Genomic DNA, 20,111 nt, shown 5'->3' on the forward strand with positions numbered 1-20,111 from the left:
ATCAGTAGTCCGCAGCAGGTCAGTGAAAAGATCGTATTGATTGGCCACGCCACGGAGACCACTCACCAGCTGCAGACAAATTCACACACAAGAAAAGCAAAGTTAGAAATCACATATCAGAATGACAATCAAAAGCACAAAAGCAGTTTACCGTTTCCACCATCTCGAACATCTGGGCTGAAGGCATGACAGTAGGCAAGCCGGGTGGAATCTGTTTTAGCTTCTCTTCCAACTCCGCGTAGCTAAAAGGGCTAGCAGAGGTGTAAGACACATCATTAACAGGATTCCCCTCCGATGAGGCAAGAGAAGATGACTCTTGTTCTGGATTCGGGGCCTCAACATTTGCGGCCGGATGGACATCCCCGGGTGCAACCTCAACATTCACGGCCGGATGGACCTCCTCGGGTGCAACCTCAGCCGGGACCACCACCGGGACAGCTGGAGTCTCAGTTACCATCTCCACTTCGCCCCCCTCCGGATGAGCGTCGTGGGCAGATGAGCAACTAACTTCAATCTCTTGATGCCGCTCTTGAAGCCGCCCGAGGAGTCCGGACCTCAGATTGCGCACCGAGCGAGGCTTCTTTGAGGATGGCCCCGTCACCGGAACAAGAGCCAGCCGATCCGAATCGTTAGAGGGCTGACTCTGGCTTTCTGCTCCCACTTCCTCCATGAGGGTCGCACAAACGGCCTCAGCTGCATCGGCATCCGGATTACGGGAGTCCGGATGGTTGACAGACGCAGCTTCCTCAGCCAAATTCGCTAAACGCGCAACCGCTGCCAAGGAGGTGCTTGAGTGGTTCAGCCCCGCAAGGTGTCCGGACCCGCTTGAGATGGAATGAGGGGCAGCGTTCACTGGCTCCTCTATCATTACCTCCGCCTCGTGAATAATGGGCGGAGGAGCAAATTCCATGGAAGGAGTGGGCTCCTTCACGTCCTTCCCATTTTTCTTCACCAGCTTCCTCCTTTTCGCTGGAGTTTTCTTTGGAGGAGAGTCTGCGTCGCGTTTCTGTTCGGGAGCCTTCCGAAGGGTCCCTTCGTTCTTCTTCTTCTCCCGATCCTCCAGGAGAAGTCGGCGTTTTTCAGCGTCAGCCTCTTTTGACGCCTCGTAAATCGGGAGATCCTTCACAATATAATGTTCCCCAGGCACTACCTCCTTTGGCATCTTCCTGGGGAGAATGTTCATGACGTACTCTTGGGGCTCCCGGACGACCGCCGCTAGGTTCCGCGCAGTTAGCAGCGTCTTACACTGCCTCTCCTTGGCGTCTATCTCAAAAAGCTTGTTGAGACGGTCAAAAGACGCCTTTTCCACCCAGTCCACAAGGTGGTCCCTCAATTCCGGACCTACATTAACAGCAACAAAAGATGAGAATACCATCCGGAAAAGTCAACAAAAAATCAACAAAGTAAAAGCCGGACAATAGTCACAAAGCAAACCTACCCGGAACCACCAAGGAGTAGTTTGGAGTGAAAGGCCTCGCCGGATGCTCCAAAAGCCCCGCCCATGCACCCCGGACCACCACGTGTCCCGTCGCCCCTCCCTTTGTCGAATCTGGCAGCTCCGTCACCAGTTGGAGGGAGGGCAGGTGTGCGGACATGCTGAAGATGTCATTTTTTACCTTCTTCAAAGAATAAACAAAGAACACCTCCAGCAGCGTGAGGTCGAGGTTGTACAACATGCTTACGATGCTGGATCCCATCACCACCCGGACGATGTTGGGGTGAATGAAGACGGGTGGAATCTGGGTGAAATGGAGGAACTCCTTGAACAACGCCGGCAGAGGGAACCGGAACCCCGCGTTGAATTGTTCCTTCGAGAAGATGATGGTTTTTTCTTCTGCTTTCTCAGAAGGCACAAGCACCCTCCCATTCAGCAGTTCGATAGCCACGTCATTCGGGATACAGAACCGTTCCAGGAATTCCTTCGCGTCCAGCTTATCTATCGCTTTTCCACGAGCCTCGCTAGCCCAGGAAGATGAAACAGTCTTTTTTGCAGCCATCTCTTACCACAAAGACAAAATCTACATACAAAGAAGCGCAATGGGTAAAACACAAGTAACCCAGAAAATACACAAACCCTAACCCAAAGTAGTCAGAAAAAAACCCTCAAAGAACCCCAGAACACCAACAAAATGCCAAAATTCAAAACAAACAGACGCAAGTGACTTGCCCAGAACAATGCCCAAACCAACCAGAAACCAAGACCAAAGAACCAACAAACGCAACAAAAGGAACAACAATAGCAAAAGTACGCATACCAAATGAAACTCTAAAGAAGAAAGGTTGCTGTCTCGATACAAAATCACCAGCAGCAAACGAGTGTCGCGACACAAAATCACCGGTACAAAAGAGTTTTCGAGTTTCTTTACTCAGAGAAGCAAAGAAAACAACAAAAGCGAGAAGAAGAAAGGCTCTCAAGAAAATGCAGTAGGGAAAAAATGCAAAAAGAAGCAACAGTGCGCTATTTATAGGGGGACAGACCCTCAGAAAGCCAAACGTCCAAACAAGCTATCATTGAAACGACATGCTGCCTGGGAATACCCAGAGTCGGCGGCTCGTCATAAAGGCCTTTTTTGGCTTCCACACCCCCACTCGCCACGTGGCCCAGTCAGACGAAGAGACCTCTTCAAATTTCAAGAAGCCAGTTATTTTTTAACCCGCCCATTTTTTGGGCAAAATAGGCAAGTTAAAAAAGGGGGCAATGTAGGGACCCCTCCCTCTGGGAAACACGTGGCACGCACCTCACAGTGACAGGTGGCACGTGTTATCAGCCGGACCATCATCATCCGGATTCCCCTAAGGATACACATGATGATGGTTCTCCTATCCGGACCGCCTCAAGGAAAGGCAAATGACGTTTCAACTTCTCCTATCCAAGGAAGAGCAAACGTCGCTGGCAAAGCACAAACATCTGGACAACCTTCATAATGCATCCGCTCCACAATACATCCGGACAATTAGCATATGCCACCCGGATATAATCGTCCGGATCATCAATTAAAGTAAAGCGAGTCTTACACGCTATCACGGCAACCAGCCATGGCCCACGTCCCATCATCTGTAGAGTGAAAGGACGGGTCGAGGTGACAACAAGTCACTTCCCACGATCATTCTACATGATCACTTCCCACGATCTCTAGACAGCAGCATCACCTACCACGGTTTCTGACAGCCGCCAGTAGGGTGGCGATGACCATGCTGCCTCCGAATGTCATCATGACAAACATAAAATATCTCCTCGCCATTAATGAGAGGAACAGTACCCCTGAAGCTGTATATATATGCCTTCGCACGAAGAAGAAGGAGAGACCCCTGGTAATCTTCTGATACCTAGAAAAAGGCCAACTGATTTATATCTCTCTCTCTGACCATGACTAACAAAACCATCGGAGGGTGCGTCCGGACACCCTGTCCGGATGCCTTCTTGCAGGTATAACGACTGGATCAAGAACCTTTATGAGTTGAAATCACGCGTCTATCCACCTGTCAACTACGTGGAACATCGAAGACTCGAGGTACCAACAATGTACTAATGGATAAATTATATAAATTAAAAAAATTAAATTCTTTATCAAATTTGTGAAACTCAAATTAATTTAATATTTAGAGAAAACTGAAATTATGTCGCCCTCGGAGTTGGTTTTAACCTGGATCGATATTTAAAGGTTTATTAGTTGGGTTAGAAATCAGTCCACTTACGGCCCAATAGTTCAAAAATTGGGCCGGACCAGGCTCAGACCATTATCATCGGACTGAAGCTAGCCGCATGTTCCACACCTTTTTAGGGTTTAGTTGCAGCACGGGAAGGCGCCAGCTTTGTTTACAAACGCAAGCATTCAATCATTTGTTCTCCCAACGCTGCGTTTCCATCGATTTTGGGTTTTCAATCGACCGAGTTCTAGGTTAGAATCGTTTGGATGCTGAGAAAATACCTTTTTGGTTAGATATTCTGGCTGTTTGGAAACTGTTTGGACTGTTAGGAGTTGAAATCGTAATCGTATTGTATCTGGGAGTTCTGCAGCGTGATCATTAAAAATTTGAAGGAGCTAGATGGGGGTGGAACAAGAAAATGGTACTCCTACAGAGATGGTGCCGGCTTCCGAACAGGTATATATGGTTTCAATTTTCATCTTTTGCTTTGGTGTTGTGGGGTAGAACTTCCGCTTTGTTTTGTTCTTCTTCTACGTTCAAAGACGGGGGCGCTTCGTTGGTGTTGGCGACTAGCCTTGCTCCTCCTCGTAGGGAGCAGATCGAGGGGTTTTCAGTACAATGTAAGGGCGGTGGTGTGGGCATGTGGGTTTGTTTTTCAGTAAGGGTTTGGTTTTGGATTTCCCAGAGACTCATTCTATCGATGCCAAGTGGGCAGACCTTGCGTCGTGCGGTGAAGTGATTGTTTGAAGAGAGGGTCGCCCCAGGAAGGACTCGGTGGGTGTGAACGATGTCGTGTCCGACAGTTCAGGAATTTCGTCTCCTTCAGGGAGTGCCTGGGTTTGCCTGTGGAAGGCTTTGAGAAAGAAGTTGAGTCCCTGTTGAGAAAGCCAGAAGTTAGAAAGGGTCGTAGAGTGGTGAGGTCGAGTATTAAGAGGAGGCCTTCCTCTGCCTCTCGCTTTGAAAGTGAGCTTCGAAAGTTGGAGTGCTCCGTTAATTAGAATCAGTCAAGCGGAAAAGGGAGAAGAAGCAGGAAGTGCGGGTGAGGTTTGGTTTCTGAGTGTCTAAGCTAGTGATTGGGTGAAGGTTTGGAAGGTGGAGAGGAAGAGGATGTTTACGCTCTGGCCATTTCTTTGTAAGGGATTCACAGTAGTTGGTTTGCTTGTTTTTTCAAGGGGTAGTGGGCCTCAGGTAGAGGCTTGGGGGAGTGGTATTTGGAGAAGCAAGTAGTTGTTGCTTGTTTTTCTGGGCAGGTTTGTTTTCCCTGGTCGGATAGCAGAACGTGGGCTAGGTTAAGTCGTTTGGGAGCCCTTTACTTCCATGATACACGGGGGTTGTCTTTGTTTTGTGCTCTTTGATTTGGGTTGGTTTGTTGGTTTTTTCTTCATTTCGTCTGCTTTTTGCTGTTCTTTGAATACTCCGTGTGTACCTAGTGCACCTTTTCTTGGGCTTTTAGTATATTTGCTTATTTACCTATAAAAAAAATCTATTGGGCAAGTTTGTTTAATGCTTTATTGTTCTGTATTTTTTTTTGATAGATAAAAGGATGTATATTAAACGAGAAGAGGAAGCACCGAAAACAGTGCCTTCAAAGTATACAGGGAGTATACAAACAAGCCCAAAGACAAACTCCTAAGGGGAAAGGAAAGCAACACACCATCTTCCCTTACTTAGAGCCTAACCAATCTAAAAAACTTACAAGAGAAGAAGGGCTCAAAACTAAAGAGTGATTTGAAGAGTGATTTTTTATATTCCCCTGTTGCTCCACATACTATGCAGTGGTTTCGTGCAATATCGCCAATGTTATGGTCCCCATGGATAGAAAGAAATAAAAAAAATTTCTAAGAGTTTATCTGAATTTCATTGAAAATTTAAAAACTTTAATTAGATTTTGTATAAATTCATGTTTGTATGATAGCCTTTTGTTGTTATTCCTTGGTTTCTTTATCCAAAATGTTTTTTTTTTCTCTAATATTTTGAGGCCAACTTATGTATCTCATCTGGTTATTCTTGAAGTTCCATGATAATATTGTCCATTTGCTCATCAGTTCAAATAGTGGCACAATTGATGTTTTAACTGTCAACATTTTGGTGTCATCTGAACCTTTAGCATGATATATGAGAGCTTGACACTGGGCTTTTTGAATGCTTATTGTACTTATTTATTTATTTATTTGCAGGATATCTCTGATGAGTTAGATGTGAAAGTGAAGAAGTATCTTAGAGGTGAAGGTGCTAATTTAGAGGTATGACATTGGTGATTGCATTGCTAGTTGCTAGTTCTTTGTTCTGGTGACATCATTGCAATTTTTCCATTGCAGGCTTTACAAGATAAGAAATTGAAGGGTCAACTTGTTATTAGAGAAGAATTATATGGAAAATCTGCAAAAGCTGCTGCCAAGGCTGAGAAGGTGCTTTAACATCTTTATTTAGTTTTTTTTTTAAAATGTTTTTTTGTGTTATATATTCTTACAATTTTATCTCATACTTGAGATTACATGTTAAATTTGAGGTGGGTGAGGGGTTGTGGTGAGGATGGTGTTATCTCATAAAAGAATGGTGTAACAAACTGAAGTCTATTAGTATTCTGTTTAGCCAGATCTTGTATGTTTTCTGTTTCTGTACAGTGGACACAATATAATGCTAATATGCTTTGGATTATATCCTAATCTGCAATCATTTTATTCAGTGGCTTATGCCAAGTGAGGGAGGCTATTTGGAGGCAGAAGGTATAGAGAAGACTTGGAGGATCAAACAAGAGTCTATTGCACGTGAAGTGGATATCCTAAGCTCAAAGAATCAATATGATATAGTCTTACCAGGTTGTTATCTATTGTCTGGTTGCTTTTAAATGAAATGGTTTAGTCATTCAGAAGTTTGGTTGACGAGTTGATTTTTTTAAAGGCAACTTTTTGATATTACCCTTCCTTGTTCCCTTATTGAACATAATAGGGGCACATGCACTGTGCACTTACACGTTTTTTTATAAAAAATCTGAGTGTTAGATTCTGCAAATACCAGTTTCAGCTGTGTGAGAAAAAAACAGTATTCTGAATGATTATAAACCTCATACTGAGATCTAGTGGTTGCTCTCATCTGTTTTTGGTTTCCTAATGATTATGGACTCACATATTGTTTTGCTGCTACCTAATTAACTAAGACCTGTTCCAACAAATTCTAATTATTTCAAAACCCTAATTTTCACTTAACTTCAGTTTGCATAACGTTCTGTTAATTGTTGATTTGCCCTGGAATCTTATGTTGGTAAGCTCTTTTAAGCATAACCTGTTCTTGACTACAAAAATATTAGACTCGTACCCAGAGGTTGCTAATTTGTTTCTTCCTGCCTAGTTTTATTCAATTATTCACTTCATTTTTTCTTCTTAAATGTGCAGAGCTTGGTCCTTACACTCTGGATTTCACCTCAAGTGGTCGGTATATGGCAGTTGGAGGACGTAAGGGCCACCTGGCTATCATAGATATGAAAAATATGGGTGTAATTAAAGACTTTCAGGTATCCATCAGTCCTTAAAATTTGAGCTAATTTTTTATGGAGATATAACCTGATCTTGTATAAAACCTTTTATTTGTATCTCAGTTTGAAAGATGGGGTTACTAAAATTAAATGCTTAAAAGTGCGTTAAACTTGTCTTGGCAAATTACAAATTGTTAGGGTTAAAGCCTAAATAAGCTTGATATACAGTGCTGAACTCATCGTGTATTTGTTTTCATCAATTTATTGGGCCCAAAGAAGGCTGCTTTTTAGGTGGGTTGGTAGGGCTAAAGTAGAAAAAAGGAAGTTTTTTTTTTTTGATAGGTAAAAGCAATTGTATTAAAAGCGCCAAAGAAGATACAAGTTGTATACAAGACTAAAATAGGGATTGATACACAAAAAAACAACTCCCTTGTTTCACTTATAGCCTAACCAATCAATAAAATCAAATAAAGACAACGAGTTGGAGCCTTCGGCTTCTCTCTTTCCTTAAGGTCCAAAATAAGCACAAAGGAGTTGCTTTCCATGTCTTCTTCCTTTTCTTCCCTACAAAGGCACCTTGCCAACTAAGGAGGGCATCCTTGATTGAGAAAGGCATTACCTATTGTACATCAAAAAGGGTAAAAATAGGATGTCACAACATGATTGCCTTGCGACTGTGAAGGAGGATGTGATTTGTTGATTCCTTTTCTCCTTTACACAAATAGCATTTGTTTGGTAGACACCAACCCCTCCTTTTTAGCTGATCTAGAGTTGAATTTTTTCTCAAACTATTTCTCAAGCAAAAAAGTTGACTCTCATTGAGACCCAAGGATTCCACACAATGCTTTTGGGGAATCCTTTTAGAATGTGTCTTGCTAAGGAGGAGTAAAAGGATTTAACTGTAAAAGTGTCTCTTTTTGATAATCACCAAGCTGTGACATTTTCAATGCCCCTTCTAATTACTTGCCTTTGTAACCTTTTGAGCAACTCTTCCACCTCTCCCAATTCCCAATCATTTATTTGTTTTGTGAATATTGGATTCCAACAACCCACTTTCTCAACCTACTCCTACATCTAGTTTACTCAGGCTTCTTTATTAGAGGCTATTGAAAACAACTCTAGGAAAGCCTCAGCCAAGGGATTCTCCCTATACCACCTATCATTCCAAAATCTCTCCCTCTTACTATTTCCTACCCTAAAAACAACTCTATTGTTAAACTCCTTCCTCGTGCGCTGAATCGCCTTCCAAAGGCCACACCATACGCTTCCCTCGAAGCTCTAGAACACCATCCCCCCATCTTCCTCTCTGAACTTTCCTACAATCATCTGTGTCCAGAGAGATTTATTCTCAGATGCAAATCTCCAGCACCATTTCCTAGAAGGGCCTTATCCATAGTGGACAACTTTCTAATACCCAAGCCCCCATCCTTTTTATCCAAGCTAATTATTGACCAGTTCCCTAGGTAAGGCCTACTTTGTATCTCTCCTCCCCCCTATTTGAAGCTTCTCCAATCTAAAGCTCACCTTACAAGGGATTACAAATAAAGACATGTAGTAGATCGGTAACTTAGATAAAGTGCTCTTTATTGAAGTTAGTCTCCCTCCTTTTGATAAGTACTACCTCTTTCACAAAGCAAGTCTTTTCTAAAATCTTTCCTTCATTGCATCCCACACTTGTAAAGACTTAAAGGAAGCTCCCAAAGGGAGGCCTAAATAAGTAGTAGGGAGAAAGCCCACTTTACACCCCACCACCCAAGCCAAATTCTCTATATTAGAAACTTGCTCCTTTGGGATCAACACACTTTTATCCAAATTAAATTTTAAACCAAAAATCACCTCAAACCACATGGACGCCTAACTCAAAGACTCCAAATGCTCCTCGTTTGAGTCACAAAAAATCAGAGTGTCATCAACAAAAAGAAGATAAGACACTATCATACCCACTCCTCCTTTCCCACTAGCCAAGAAGCCTTGCATGAAGCCCCCTTCCATAGCCCTCTTCAAAATACTAGAAAGCGCCTCCATTTATTTATTTATTTATTTTTTGATAGGAAACGACAAAGAAATCTATTGATAGAAAAAAGAGGTACAAGAGAAGGATGAGGAATCCTCCCACCAAAGAAAAGCTAAACTACAAGAATACAAAAACAAGAATCTACAATGTAAAAACAAACAATCTCTGTAAGTTAGACCAACCCGTTGGAGCTACACACTGCTAGCCATGTTGAAAAGAAACCTACTTGTCTCCATTACCATGATGAAAAGAAAAAGGGAAAGAGGATCTACTTGTCTTAGGCCTCTAGAACTTTGAAAGAAACCTGTAGGGGTCCCCATTAATCAGAATCAAAAAGTGAGCTGAGGAGATGCACCACCTAATCTATATTACCCACTTAGCCTCAAAGCCCATCTTTTCCATGGTTGCTAATAAAACCCCCATTTCACATGATCATAGGCCTTTTCAATATCCATTTTGCAGAGGACCCCCCTTTTTGTGCTCTTTAGCCTCAAATCTAGTGCCTCATTTGCTATAAAGACTGCATCCAAGCTTTGTCTAGCCTCCACAAAAGCATGTTTCGAATTTGAAATCACCCTCCCTACCACTCTTTTTAGCATGTTAGCCAAAACTTTAGCTAGGAGCTTATAAAGACTCTTCACCAAACTAACAGGATAGAAGTCCCTCAAATCCTTTGCACCCCCTTTATTAAGAATGATCACAATAAAAGTGGCATTAAGGCTTCTCTCAAAATGGCCAAAATCATGAAAACTCTACAAAGAAGCCCATAACTTCATTCTTGACCATGTCCCAACAAAATTTTGGATGTTGTTTTGATAGCAAATGAGGTTGTTGATTCTAGATTTAAGGGCAATTCAAGAGGCATCATTTGTAAGTTTGATATTGAAAAGGCTTACAACCATGTAAATTGGAGTTTTGTTCTTGCAGTATTGAAAAAATTGAGTTTGGCTCCAAGTGGATTAGGTGGTGTATCTCTATTAGTATGTTTCTCTATCTTGGTCAGTGGGTCCCCATTATATTTCTTCTAAAGCTCTAGAAGCTTGAGACAAAGAGATCCTTTGTTCCCTTATCTATTCATCATGGCAATGGAGGCTCTTTCCCGCATTCTTTATGATATTAGTAAGAGAGCCTAGAGTATTTGAGTTGGATTTTTATGTGGTTTGAGATTATTTTAAGGTTAAAGATCAACCTGAAGATAAGTGAGTTAATTCCTATTGGGGTGGTCTCAAATATGGAGGATCTTATTGGGGTTTTAGGTTGCAAGGTAGGTGTTTTCCCAACCATCAATTTAAGCCTTCCTTTGGGAGCTTACAAGTCCTTTAGGGTTTGGGAAGGGGTGGAAGAAAGATTCCAAAGAAGACTTGCTATGTGGAAGAGACAATATCTATCAAAAGGTGAAAGGCAGACTCTAGTAAAAAGTATTTTGTCTAGCTTGTCGATTTATTTCATGTCCCTTTTTGTCATCTTGAAGAGGATAGCTGTTAGGCTAAAAAAGATTCAAAGAGATTTTTTTTTTTTTTTTTGGGGGGGGGGGGGGGGGGGTGTGCTTTGGAACATTTGGTGAGTTGGTCTATCATTTGCATGGAAAAACAAAAGGGGGGCTTGAGCATAAGAAACTTATGCATCCTTAATAAGGTTCTTTTAGGAAAATGGTCTTGGAGATTTGTGAGTGAAAGGAATTATGTTTGGAAACAAGTAAGTACAAGAAAGAAGAAAGAGGGTGGAGTACTAAAAAAGTGAGAGAAGGTTATGGAGTGGGGGTGTGAAAGGTAATCAAAGGTGGGAGGCTATCATGGATAGAAAAGGTTTTAAGGAACAAGGTGAAGTTCTGGAAGGACAAGTGATGTGGGGACATGTGTTTGAGGGAGTCTTTCTAAATCTCTATTCTATAGCCTTTTCAAAAAGTACTTGAGTGGTAGATGTTTGGGATGGTAGTAGTTGGAAGAAGTCTTTTTTGGGAGGTTGTATGAACGCTCCATAAGTATGGGTATTGAAGATATTAAGGCGTGGTTGGGTACAAAGAATGCTAGCTTCTCAATTAAGTTCTATTCCTCTTTCTCAAATAGTAGAGTGAAGCCGTTTCCTTATGACACAATATGGAATTCCTAGGTGCTATCGAGAATTGGCTTCTTTGCTTGGAAAGCAACCTGGGCTAGAATTTTGACTTTGGATCAACTCAAAAGGAGGGGTTAGAAGATTCCTAATAAATGCTATACGTGTAAAGCAGAAGAAGAGATGGTTGACCACATTCTCCTTCATTGTTCAAAAGTAGATATTTTGTGGTAGTTGATTTTTGCTCTTTTTGGTGTACAATCAATGATGCACTTTTCAGTTAGGGGTGTTCTTTTGAGCTAGCATAGGTCTTTTGTAAGAAAGAAGAGAACAAAGGCTTCGAAGGTTGCTCCGTTGTGCTTGTTTTGGACCATTTGGAGGGAGAGAAATAGGAGAGCTTTTGATGTTTGTGAAATTATGGACTAAGCAATTAAAAATTCCTTTTTGTATCTTTTTTTTGGGATTGGGCTAGAGTGTATGGTGGGGGTTGTTTCTAGTCGTTGATATTTGTGGATTGGTTAGGCTCTATGTAGGGCAAGGTTACTGGTTTTTATCTCTTCATGCTGTTTCTAGCCTTTTGGCTGCTTTGGATACATCTTGTATACCTTCTTTTATTCCGTTTAATACAAGCTCTACTTACCTATAAAAAAAAATACAAGGTTCTAAACTAATAATATAAGGATAAGGCTCAAGGAAGTGCTCATGAAGGTTTCACTAGTGGAGATCCAATGGGAGGATAGGAAGAAGAATAAAACAAGTCCCAAACTGAATCTACTCTCCACCAAATAAAGATCCTCAAAATAATCTGTGTTTCTTTCCTGATTAACCCCATAAAACCCTGATGACCCTCAAAGCCTCTAAAAGAAATGTTCACCATCTCTGCCACACTGTAGAGAATGATATGTAGGAAAATGTGAACATCTGAGTGCTCAAAGGAGGCCTGAATTAAACACAAGAATGAAATTTACATTGCTGACTATCATCTGAGCAATTCATAGGCTCAACACGTTGCCCAAAAAAGTTTGAATTTGCCTTATAATAATATTAATTACACTCATTTCTCTATGCTGTTTAGTGAAAAAAGTCTTGTGTTTAAAACTATTTGCTAAAAACCTGAGCAAGCGTCAATCCTAGAACTCAAAATTGCAGAGCCAGACTCATAATTATTTCTATATATATATATATATATATGAGATAAAATGATACTTCTCATATGAGAACATCAACTTCAAAACATATAATAATGCTGGAATTGTAATTAGAAATAAAACAATCAGTAGATTTTTTATTCATCAAATTCAATAAATAAGATTCCCTTGGCTTTTTTTAATCTGAAAGCAGATTTGTTGAACAATTCCAAACTAATTTTTATATAGTTTGTCTATTAAAAACATATTTTGTGAAAATTAGTTGAACATCATATTCCAGTAACTACATTAAGTTTTCCAGTTAGAGTAAGTTTGCTTTAAAAATTAATAAAAAGTTTAATTCATGTTGGCTTTTTAATAAATCTTGTAGAAATTAAAAGCTGACATGATTTTTTTTTTCTTTTTTTCCTGCTGCAGGTTAGGGAAACAGTCCGTGATGTGGTGTTCTTGCACAATGAGCTGTTTTTTGCTGCTGCCCAAAAGAAGTATGCCCTTTTCTATAAATAGAATATTCTTCACTATATGAATGCATGTTATTTCTTATGAGAACATTTCTGTTAAGATTCAAAGCTGTATGATAAGAGTATAGGTACATGCTTCCATTTGGATTGGTGCCCATAATTTTTTAGGTGACCTTGATACAAAGCTAAAAAACTTTACTCCCTTAAACCAGTATAGCTGTTGATGCCAGGGCAATGTGGTTCAGGCATGATATTCTGTTTATCTTGGCTAAAAGTTGGAAGTGAAGTTTCAAGCAGGGGTTAGACCTTTGATTTTCCCCAGGAAATAGCGCTTGCCAATTGCCGTATCTGTCTTGACACACTGATAAAATTCAAGGGTTGCTTTAATATGATCATTTTTTTTCTTCTCTCAAATGGCCTACATTGAACCTGTCGTTCAGTCCTGATTCTGCTTTGTGTCCATTAATCTGTTGGAACCCCTCTCCTCGGTCATTTTGTTCTGTTTCAATATGTTTATCACCTCAGTTACAGTGACTGATTATCCTCCACTACAACTAGGCTTCTGTTTTGCTATCTGATCTTCTAGTGACATGCCATTGTTTTCTTGATGCAGGTCGTTTTAAATTGATATAGTGAATCTGTATGCAAACTGTTGCATTATAGGTTTTATATCCTCCCGAAGGTCTACTTGCAAAATTTCCATATTTAGTTTTAAGACTTACAATAAAACAGTTATCTGACCAAATAAGTTGGGGATTTTAGTCATACTGTACATATTGTTTGTTCTTTTGACACAAGTCTGGAAGTAACTTTCTCTGAGACTTCAGGCTGTTTACTTGTGTTTGTTTTATAATTTTTTTTAAGAGAGTTTTTTTTAAATGAAAAAAAGAATTTTTATTTTTTATTTTTAACTTTTGTTTAAAATAAAAAAACTACTGTTCTCTTTTTCCTTTTAAATCCTCATCCAAATAAAAACCCTACTCTCGTTCTACTGCCTTTTAAGTCTATATATGTATTTTATGATTAATTTTAGGATAAATTTCATTCACCTCCCCATAGGTTTGAGCTAAATACTTAGCTACCATAAGTTTGCAATTTCATCAAATACCTCCCTTATTTTACATTAAGGGAAAGATGAGTGGAAATAACAAATAAGAAGGGCCAGAGATGTATTTGATAAAATTTCAAACTAATGGTGACTAGGCGTATTTAGCCCAAACTTCAATTGAGTGAAATTAACCATTAACTTTATAATGTAAAGTTTTTTAATTGAATTATATTTTATTAAAAGATAAGCTTTTAGAATTTTATAACATGTGAAATTTTGGGACACTAAGAGCCCATTTGGTAGTGATTCTAAGAAGCGATTCTAATATTTTTAGCACTTGAAAGTTTTTATTTTTCAAGTGTTAAAAGGGGTAGAAACACTTTTTAAAATCACTGTCAAACATGCTCTAAATTTGTTAGGAGAGTTTTGCTTAGAAAAGCTTCTCTCTCTCTCTCGCTCTTTTTTTTCTCTAGAAATTTTAGCATTATTTTGTTGTTGATTATTTTATGTATTGATCTAGACTTAAATGGAAAATCTGAAATAAGTTTATTAAACTTTAAAGAAGATTAGAAAATTTGATGAAATTAATGGAGTTGGAAGATATTTGAATCTAAATTAAATATGAGAAATTACTCAAAGATAATAGTAATTAAAAAAGGGGCAATACACACATACAGGGAAGTTTGTTTGTGCAAATGAATACCTTTTTTTTTTTTTTTCCTCTTTCCAAATTAAGAATGTACCAAGAAATCACTCTCTTAGGCATGTATCAAGAAAAAAAAAAAATCCTGATAAATTTTGGTATTTTGAGATGTTTTGTGAAATTATTAATCTTTAAATATTTTATCTTAATTATATAAAATAAGAACAAACATAATATTTATTTTTTTTAAGACATCTAATTACTAATTTTAAAATATTTTTAGCATGTAAACACATGCACTTATGTTAATAAAAACAATCATTCAAACTTGCGTATTTAGCTCCATTCAGATATTAGTATTTCAGATTATTAGGCTGCAGGGTTAAATGATTATGCTTCTAAATACGCCTTATTCTTTCATTTTTGGTGGTTGAATAAATCATATACTCAATCCAGTCTTTCCCACCTGGGGAGGCTTTATTACTTCATTCATGTTTTGCCATCCTCCTGCTACATTAAGCGCCATTTTTCTGTTAAATATAGGCCATTTGGTTTGACCTGGTGCAGTCATTAATTTTTGTAGGACATGAACAACCATCTCAACCCACTTTCTATTATCCTTTTGCTTATAGGACTTCCTTCAAAATTTTCATGGATTCACATACTTTGGTCTTTCCTCTCTTGCCTTCTCATTCATCGATGTTACCCTTTCATTTCAGCCGCACTCATTCTATACCTATGTTTCTTTACCCACATTCTGCACCATAAATCACATCTAGCCTTATCCTTTTCTATTGAAATTCCTTCCAATCTGATGACAGTAAAGATGATCACAGCATACTCGCTTGTTGGTTTGGTTAAAAGATTTGACTCTTAAAAACGCTTTCAGTTTTCCATCTGTGGTGAAACTGTTTAATTTCATTAGTTGTAAAGGATATTTTAATCTTTCTATGTTCTTTCATCAGCGCGGTCAACAATAAGCTGTATGATCAGCAATAGTCTGTTAAATAGATCACCCAATAGTATTATTTGGATCATATAGCTAATAAATCTAAAAACTGACAGGTATCCATATATTTATAACCGGGATGGGACAGAACTTCACTGTCTAAAGGTTAGTATCTCCCCTTAAAGAATTGTTTATGGATCCTCTTGAGCATTCCAGAGGCTTTTCCCTGACTAGTTTGATGGTTCATTATGATACATCTGTCTGTTTTGTTTTCACATCATCTATGGGGGCCTGATGTTTTTGTTTATTTTGTTTACAATGTTTATGGGGCTCGTCATTCTAACTCTCCGTTTCAAATAACTATATTGTTGGTCACTTTTTTTTTTATGAATACAACATATAGGAATAACTCAGATTTATAGCTTTGTAGAAAGTCAAATAAGTCAACTTTTGCATTTTTAGATTGCTATAACCCACTTCTGTTCTTGACTCTTTCAAACCAGTTTACCCACAAGTTAGTAAGGATAGCTCTTATCCAGAATGCTTTCATTCTCTGGCTTCTTCTCCCAACCCTCTGAATGGAAATAATAAATGCATCTGTAATGCCCCAAGAAGAGAACCACACCCTGTGTCTTCGTCCAGAATTGGTGGTTGATTTAGTTGTAAGGTTTCCTTTTTTTAGATTTGATAGATTCAGTAAGTTGTTCCACTTATTTGATAGTTCCTTATTGATAGGGCTGTATGTGGGCTACACTTTCAAACTAAAATTAAGGATAATTTTTTTTTCTTTGATAAGTAAAAAAGATAAAATTGTATTGAAAAGAGCTGCCAAAACAGCGACTCAAAGTATATAAAGAAGATACACCTCCCCCATCAAACACAGAGTAAGAAAAACCCCACCCTCAACGAGAACCCACCCAATCAAGGAAACCAACTAAAGTCGAAGGACCATCTTTTATGAACAAATTTGTCTCCGACCAAAGCAAGAACACAAAAGAACTCTTAAGTCTTTGGATGGACAACACATCATCTTCAAACGCAATACTATTCCTAGCCTTCCAAACCGTCCAAAAAATACATAAGGGACCTGCTCTCCAAACTTCCTTTCTCTTTTTTCCCACCAAAGACCTATTCCAGCTCAACAGCGTCTCTTTAATAGTGGCTGGCAGCACCCACTGCACCCTAAAGAGAGAAAAAAACAATGCCCATAAAGTCCTTGTCTTGCCACAATGGAGAAGGATGTGATCTATCGATTCTTCATGCATTTGACAAAGGTAACATCTATTCGTTAAAGGCCATCCTCTTTTCTGGAGTTGGTCCAAAGTAAGAGCTTTTCCCCATGTTGCTTCCCACCCAAAAAAACTCACTTTAGGCTGCATGCAAGTTTTCCAAATAACATTTCATGGGAAAGAGACTAAAGGGCCAGAACCTAACTAAAAATAAGGATACTATTAAAGAGTATGATATACATTGTGAATCCAAATCCTACAAGCTTGAACTTTTAGGAAAATTGGTTGTTCAATGATATCAGAGCCTTGTTGGTGGGAAGTCATGTGTTCGAACCTCACCGCATAATTGTTTCCCTAATTTATTAAAGAGGCTAATTATGGTTGCTTTCCTACATACCTATGTATTTCTCCACATGTGGGTATGGGGCCGTAGGTTACAGAGGGTATTAAGGAGCATGATATACATTGTAAACTCAAATTCTACAAGTTTAAGCTTTTAAAAAAATTAGTTACCATAAAAAAAGGGTTTAAGCTTTTAGGAAAATTAGTTGTTCAATAGATACAAAAATCATTTACCTCAAAGAAGCTCAAGTACAGGTTCATCAAAAACTAGGTAGAGAAGCTGGCTTCTTATCCAGAATTCTGATGTCATCAATAGCAGTATGCTTTGATTGCCTTCCCACTTGTTGAAATCAAATAATATTTGAATGCCATATTGTTCCATCACTTGGATGTTTTATGCTTGCATTTGTCTTGGAATTAATTTATGAAGTTTGATGCACAGAGGTCTAGCTTGATACATGCCAAACAGGCTGATATTATTATGGAACATAAACTGTATGCCATCATGTCAGAAGCATAGGTCCTTTGCATAGACTTTCTCTATTTTGTATCATGCTGATGTCTGGTTATCTCTCCAGTTAGAATCTGTAATGGTAGGACCCTTGTGATTCCACATACATGTGCACCTTCCTCTCATTAGCTGTGTCCAGATTCTGATACATGATGGAGTTACCTAGCTTTTATCTTATGTAGTTTCCTTGCATTTCATATTTACTTGAGTTGCTTATGGTCTAAAGCTCTTTCTGTCCTTCAGGAGCATGGTTCAGTACTAAAACTTCAGTTTCTGAAAAACCATTTCCTCTTAGCATCCATAAATAAATTTGGGCAGCTTCATTACCAAGATGTTACTATGGGTGAAATGGTTGGTAACTACCGGACTGGTCTAGGCCGTACTGCTGTAATGCAGGTGAATCCATTCAATGGAGTTGTTGGTTTGGGTCATTCTGGTGGTATAGTGACCATGTGGAAGCCTACCAGCTCTGCTCCCCTCGTGAAGATGCTGTGTCATCATGGACCCATCTCAGCTTTAGCATTCCACCCCAATGGACATCTCATGGCCACAGCTGGCATGGATAAGAAAATCAAGCTTTGGGACTTGAGGAAATTTGAGGTTCTCCAAACTTTACCAGGCCATGCCAAGACCTTGGACTTCAGTCAGAAAGGTTTGCTTGCCACTGGAACTGGCTCATTTGTACAAATTCTCGGAGATTTCTCAGGGACTGAAAATTATAGTCGGTATATGGGTCATTCCATGGCGAAAGGCTACCAGATAGGAAAAGTGCTGTTCCGACCATACGAAGATGTTCTGAGCATAGGGCACTCTATGGGTTGGTCTTGTATTCTCATCCCTGGATCTGGAGAACCCAACTTCGATTCATGGGTGGCAAACCCGTTTGAAACATCAAAACAGCGGAGAGAGAAGGAAGTACACTCTCTTCTCGACAAGCTCCCGCCTGAAACAATTATGCTGGACCCCACCAAGATTGGTACAGTGAGGCAATCAAGGAAGAGAGAGAAGCCAACAAAGCAGGAGAGAAAGGCCGAAATGGAGGCTGCTGTGGAAGATGCCAAGAGCATTCCCCTGAGGAAGAAAATGAAGGGGAAGAACAAGCCGAGTAAGAAAGTGAAGAAGAGGGAGGAGGCAGTTGCCAGAGCCAAGAAGCCATTCCTGGAGCGGCAAATGGAGGAAGAAAATTTGTCTACAAAGAAACAGAAAATAAGTGGGGAAATTGAACTGCCCAAATCTCTACAGCGCTTTGCTCGCAAGAAAGCAACAACATGATTATAACAATATTTTGTGAAGCTTATACTATAGTTTTGTTTTTCCCTCCTCTCCACTCCATTTGCCCCCTTTTTGGTGTTCATCTGATCTAAAATGTATTTTATTTTCCAATTTTTTGTTGTGTACTTGAGAGATAAATTAGATTAGATCGGCGGAAACATGATTAATGCAGTGAGTCGACCCAAGTTGTTGGGATTTTGAGCAGAATTTGATCGGAAACTAAATTGGGCAAATTTCACTAACTATGTTTAAGATGGGTATGGTCGACAATGGAGGTGGTAGGTGATACTGATAGCTCTACAAGGCCGCCACCGGCAAAAGCCATTCCTACGACTCATCTAATCCCTAAATCACCTCACAGAGGGCTTTGAATCTCTGTGGGAATTGTTTATCAACTTGAAAACAAGATTGGTAATTTTTATTTTTGTTTTTTAATTTTGTGAGAAATGGGTGTTTTTGAAAAATATATTTTATTATTTTCAGTTGTTTTTTTCTCTTGTATTTTTGGGGTTTTAAAAAATAATTGTATAAATATGGAGAATAATTGAATATAAAAATTATTTGGAAACACAAAAAAAAAAAAAAAGATTTTTTTTTATTTTCCTTCAAATTTTGAATTTTATAATTTATGCATTAATATGTATATTTTTGTTAGTTTTATTTTAGTGATGTTCTTTCTTTTAACTTTAATATGTTTTGATTATTTTATTTTGTGAAGTTATAATAGTGAACTATTTCAAAATGGTAACTTTGATAATTCATATACTTATATTTGATCATTTTAAATATTACTTTAATTAATGAGTACATAAAATTGAATTATTTTTAGAGAATTTCTATTTTATGATTATATTTATGAGTGTATAAAAACTTACTTTTTCATAACTCTAGACTTGAGTTTGGTGCAAATGTGGCTTCTATGGCCTAAAAATTATCATTTATAAACATCCATCCAAACATATTAACAAAATAGGCTTTTTCATATTATTATTATTATTAAAAAACTATGTTTACTGCTCCATAATTAGAAGTTAGAAGTTACAGTTTCAATATAGATTTTAAAAGGGTTAATTTCATTGACTTCTTTTGAAATTTTGACTAAATACACCTCACTCTTATTGGTTTGGATTCTTTGGAATATTTTCACCTCATTTTCCTCTAATTAAAAACAAGAAAAGTATTTAATGAAATTTCAAATTAACGAGAATCGATTGCCGTTAGTTAAAACCCAGGGAGGGAGTGAGTAAAATTATCATTTAAAAAAAAAAAGGATTTAGAAGTCTTGTTTAGAAAGTACACTTCGGTGCAAAAGCAGAAATCTT

At 38.7% G+C, this 20,111-nt stretch overlaps 1 protein-coding gene across 1 annotated transcript; it reads left to right on the top strand.

Moving 5' to 3' along the window:
- The first annotated feature begins 3,690 nt into the window (after nucleotides 1-3,690).
- Nucleotides 3,691-18,996, top strand: LOC100241077 (probable U3 small nucleolar RNA-associated protein 7). The gene is made up of 9 exons (XM_019224590.2): nucleotides 3,691-3,899; nucleotides 4,019-4,104; nucleotides 5,826-5,891; nucleotides 5,967-6,056; nucleotides 6,335-6,467; nucleotides 7,041-7,159; nucleotides 12,752-12,819; nucleotides 15,552-15,600; nucleotides 17,761-18,996. The coding sequence occupies exons 2-9, from the start codon at nucleotides 4,048-4,050 to the stop codon at nucleotides 18,787-18,789; spliced, it is 1,611 nt and encodes a 536-aa protein (XP_019080135.1). The 5' UTR covers nucleotides 3,691-3,899; nucleotides 4,019-4,047; the 3' UTR covers nucleotides 18,790-18,996.
- Nucleotides 18,997-20,111: the final 1,115 nt, after the last annotated feature.

Source organism: Vitis vinifera, chromosome 13 (assembly GCF_030704535.1).
Source record: "Vitis vinifera cultivar Pinot Noir 40024 chromosome 13, ASM3070453v1".
Classification (NCBI taxonomy): Eukaryota; Viridiplantae; Streptophyta; class Magnoliopsida; order Vitales; family Vitaceae; genus Vitis; species Vitis vinifera.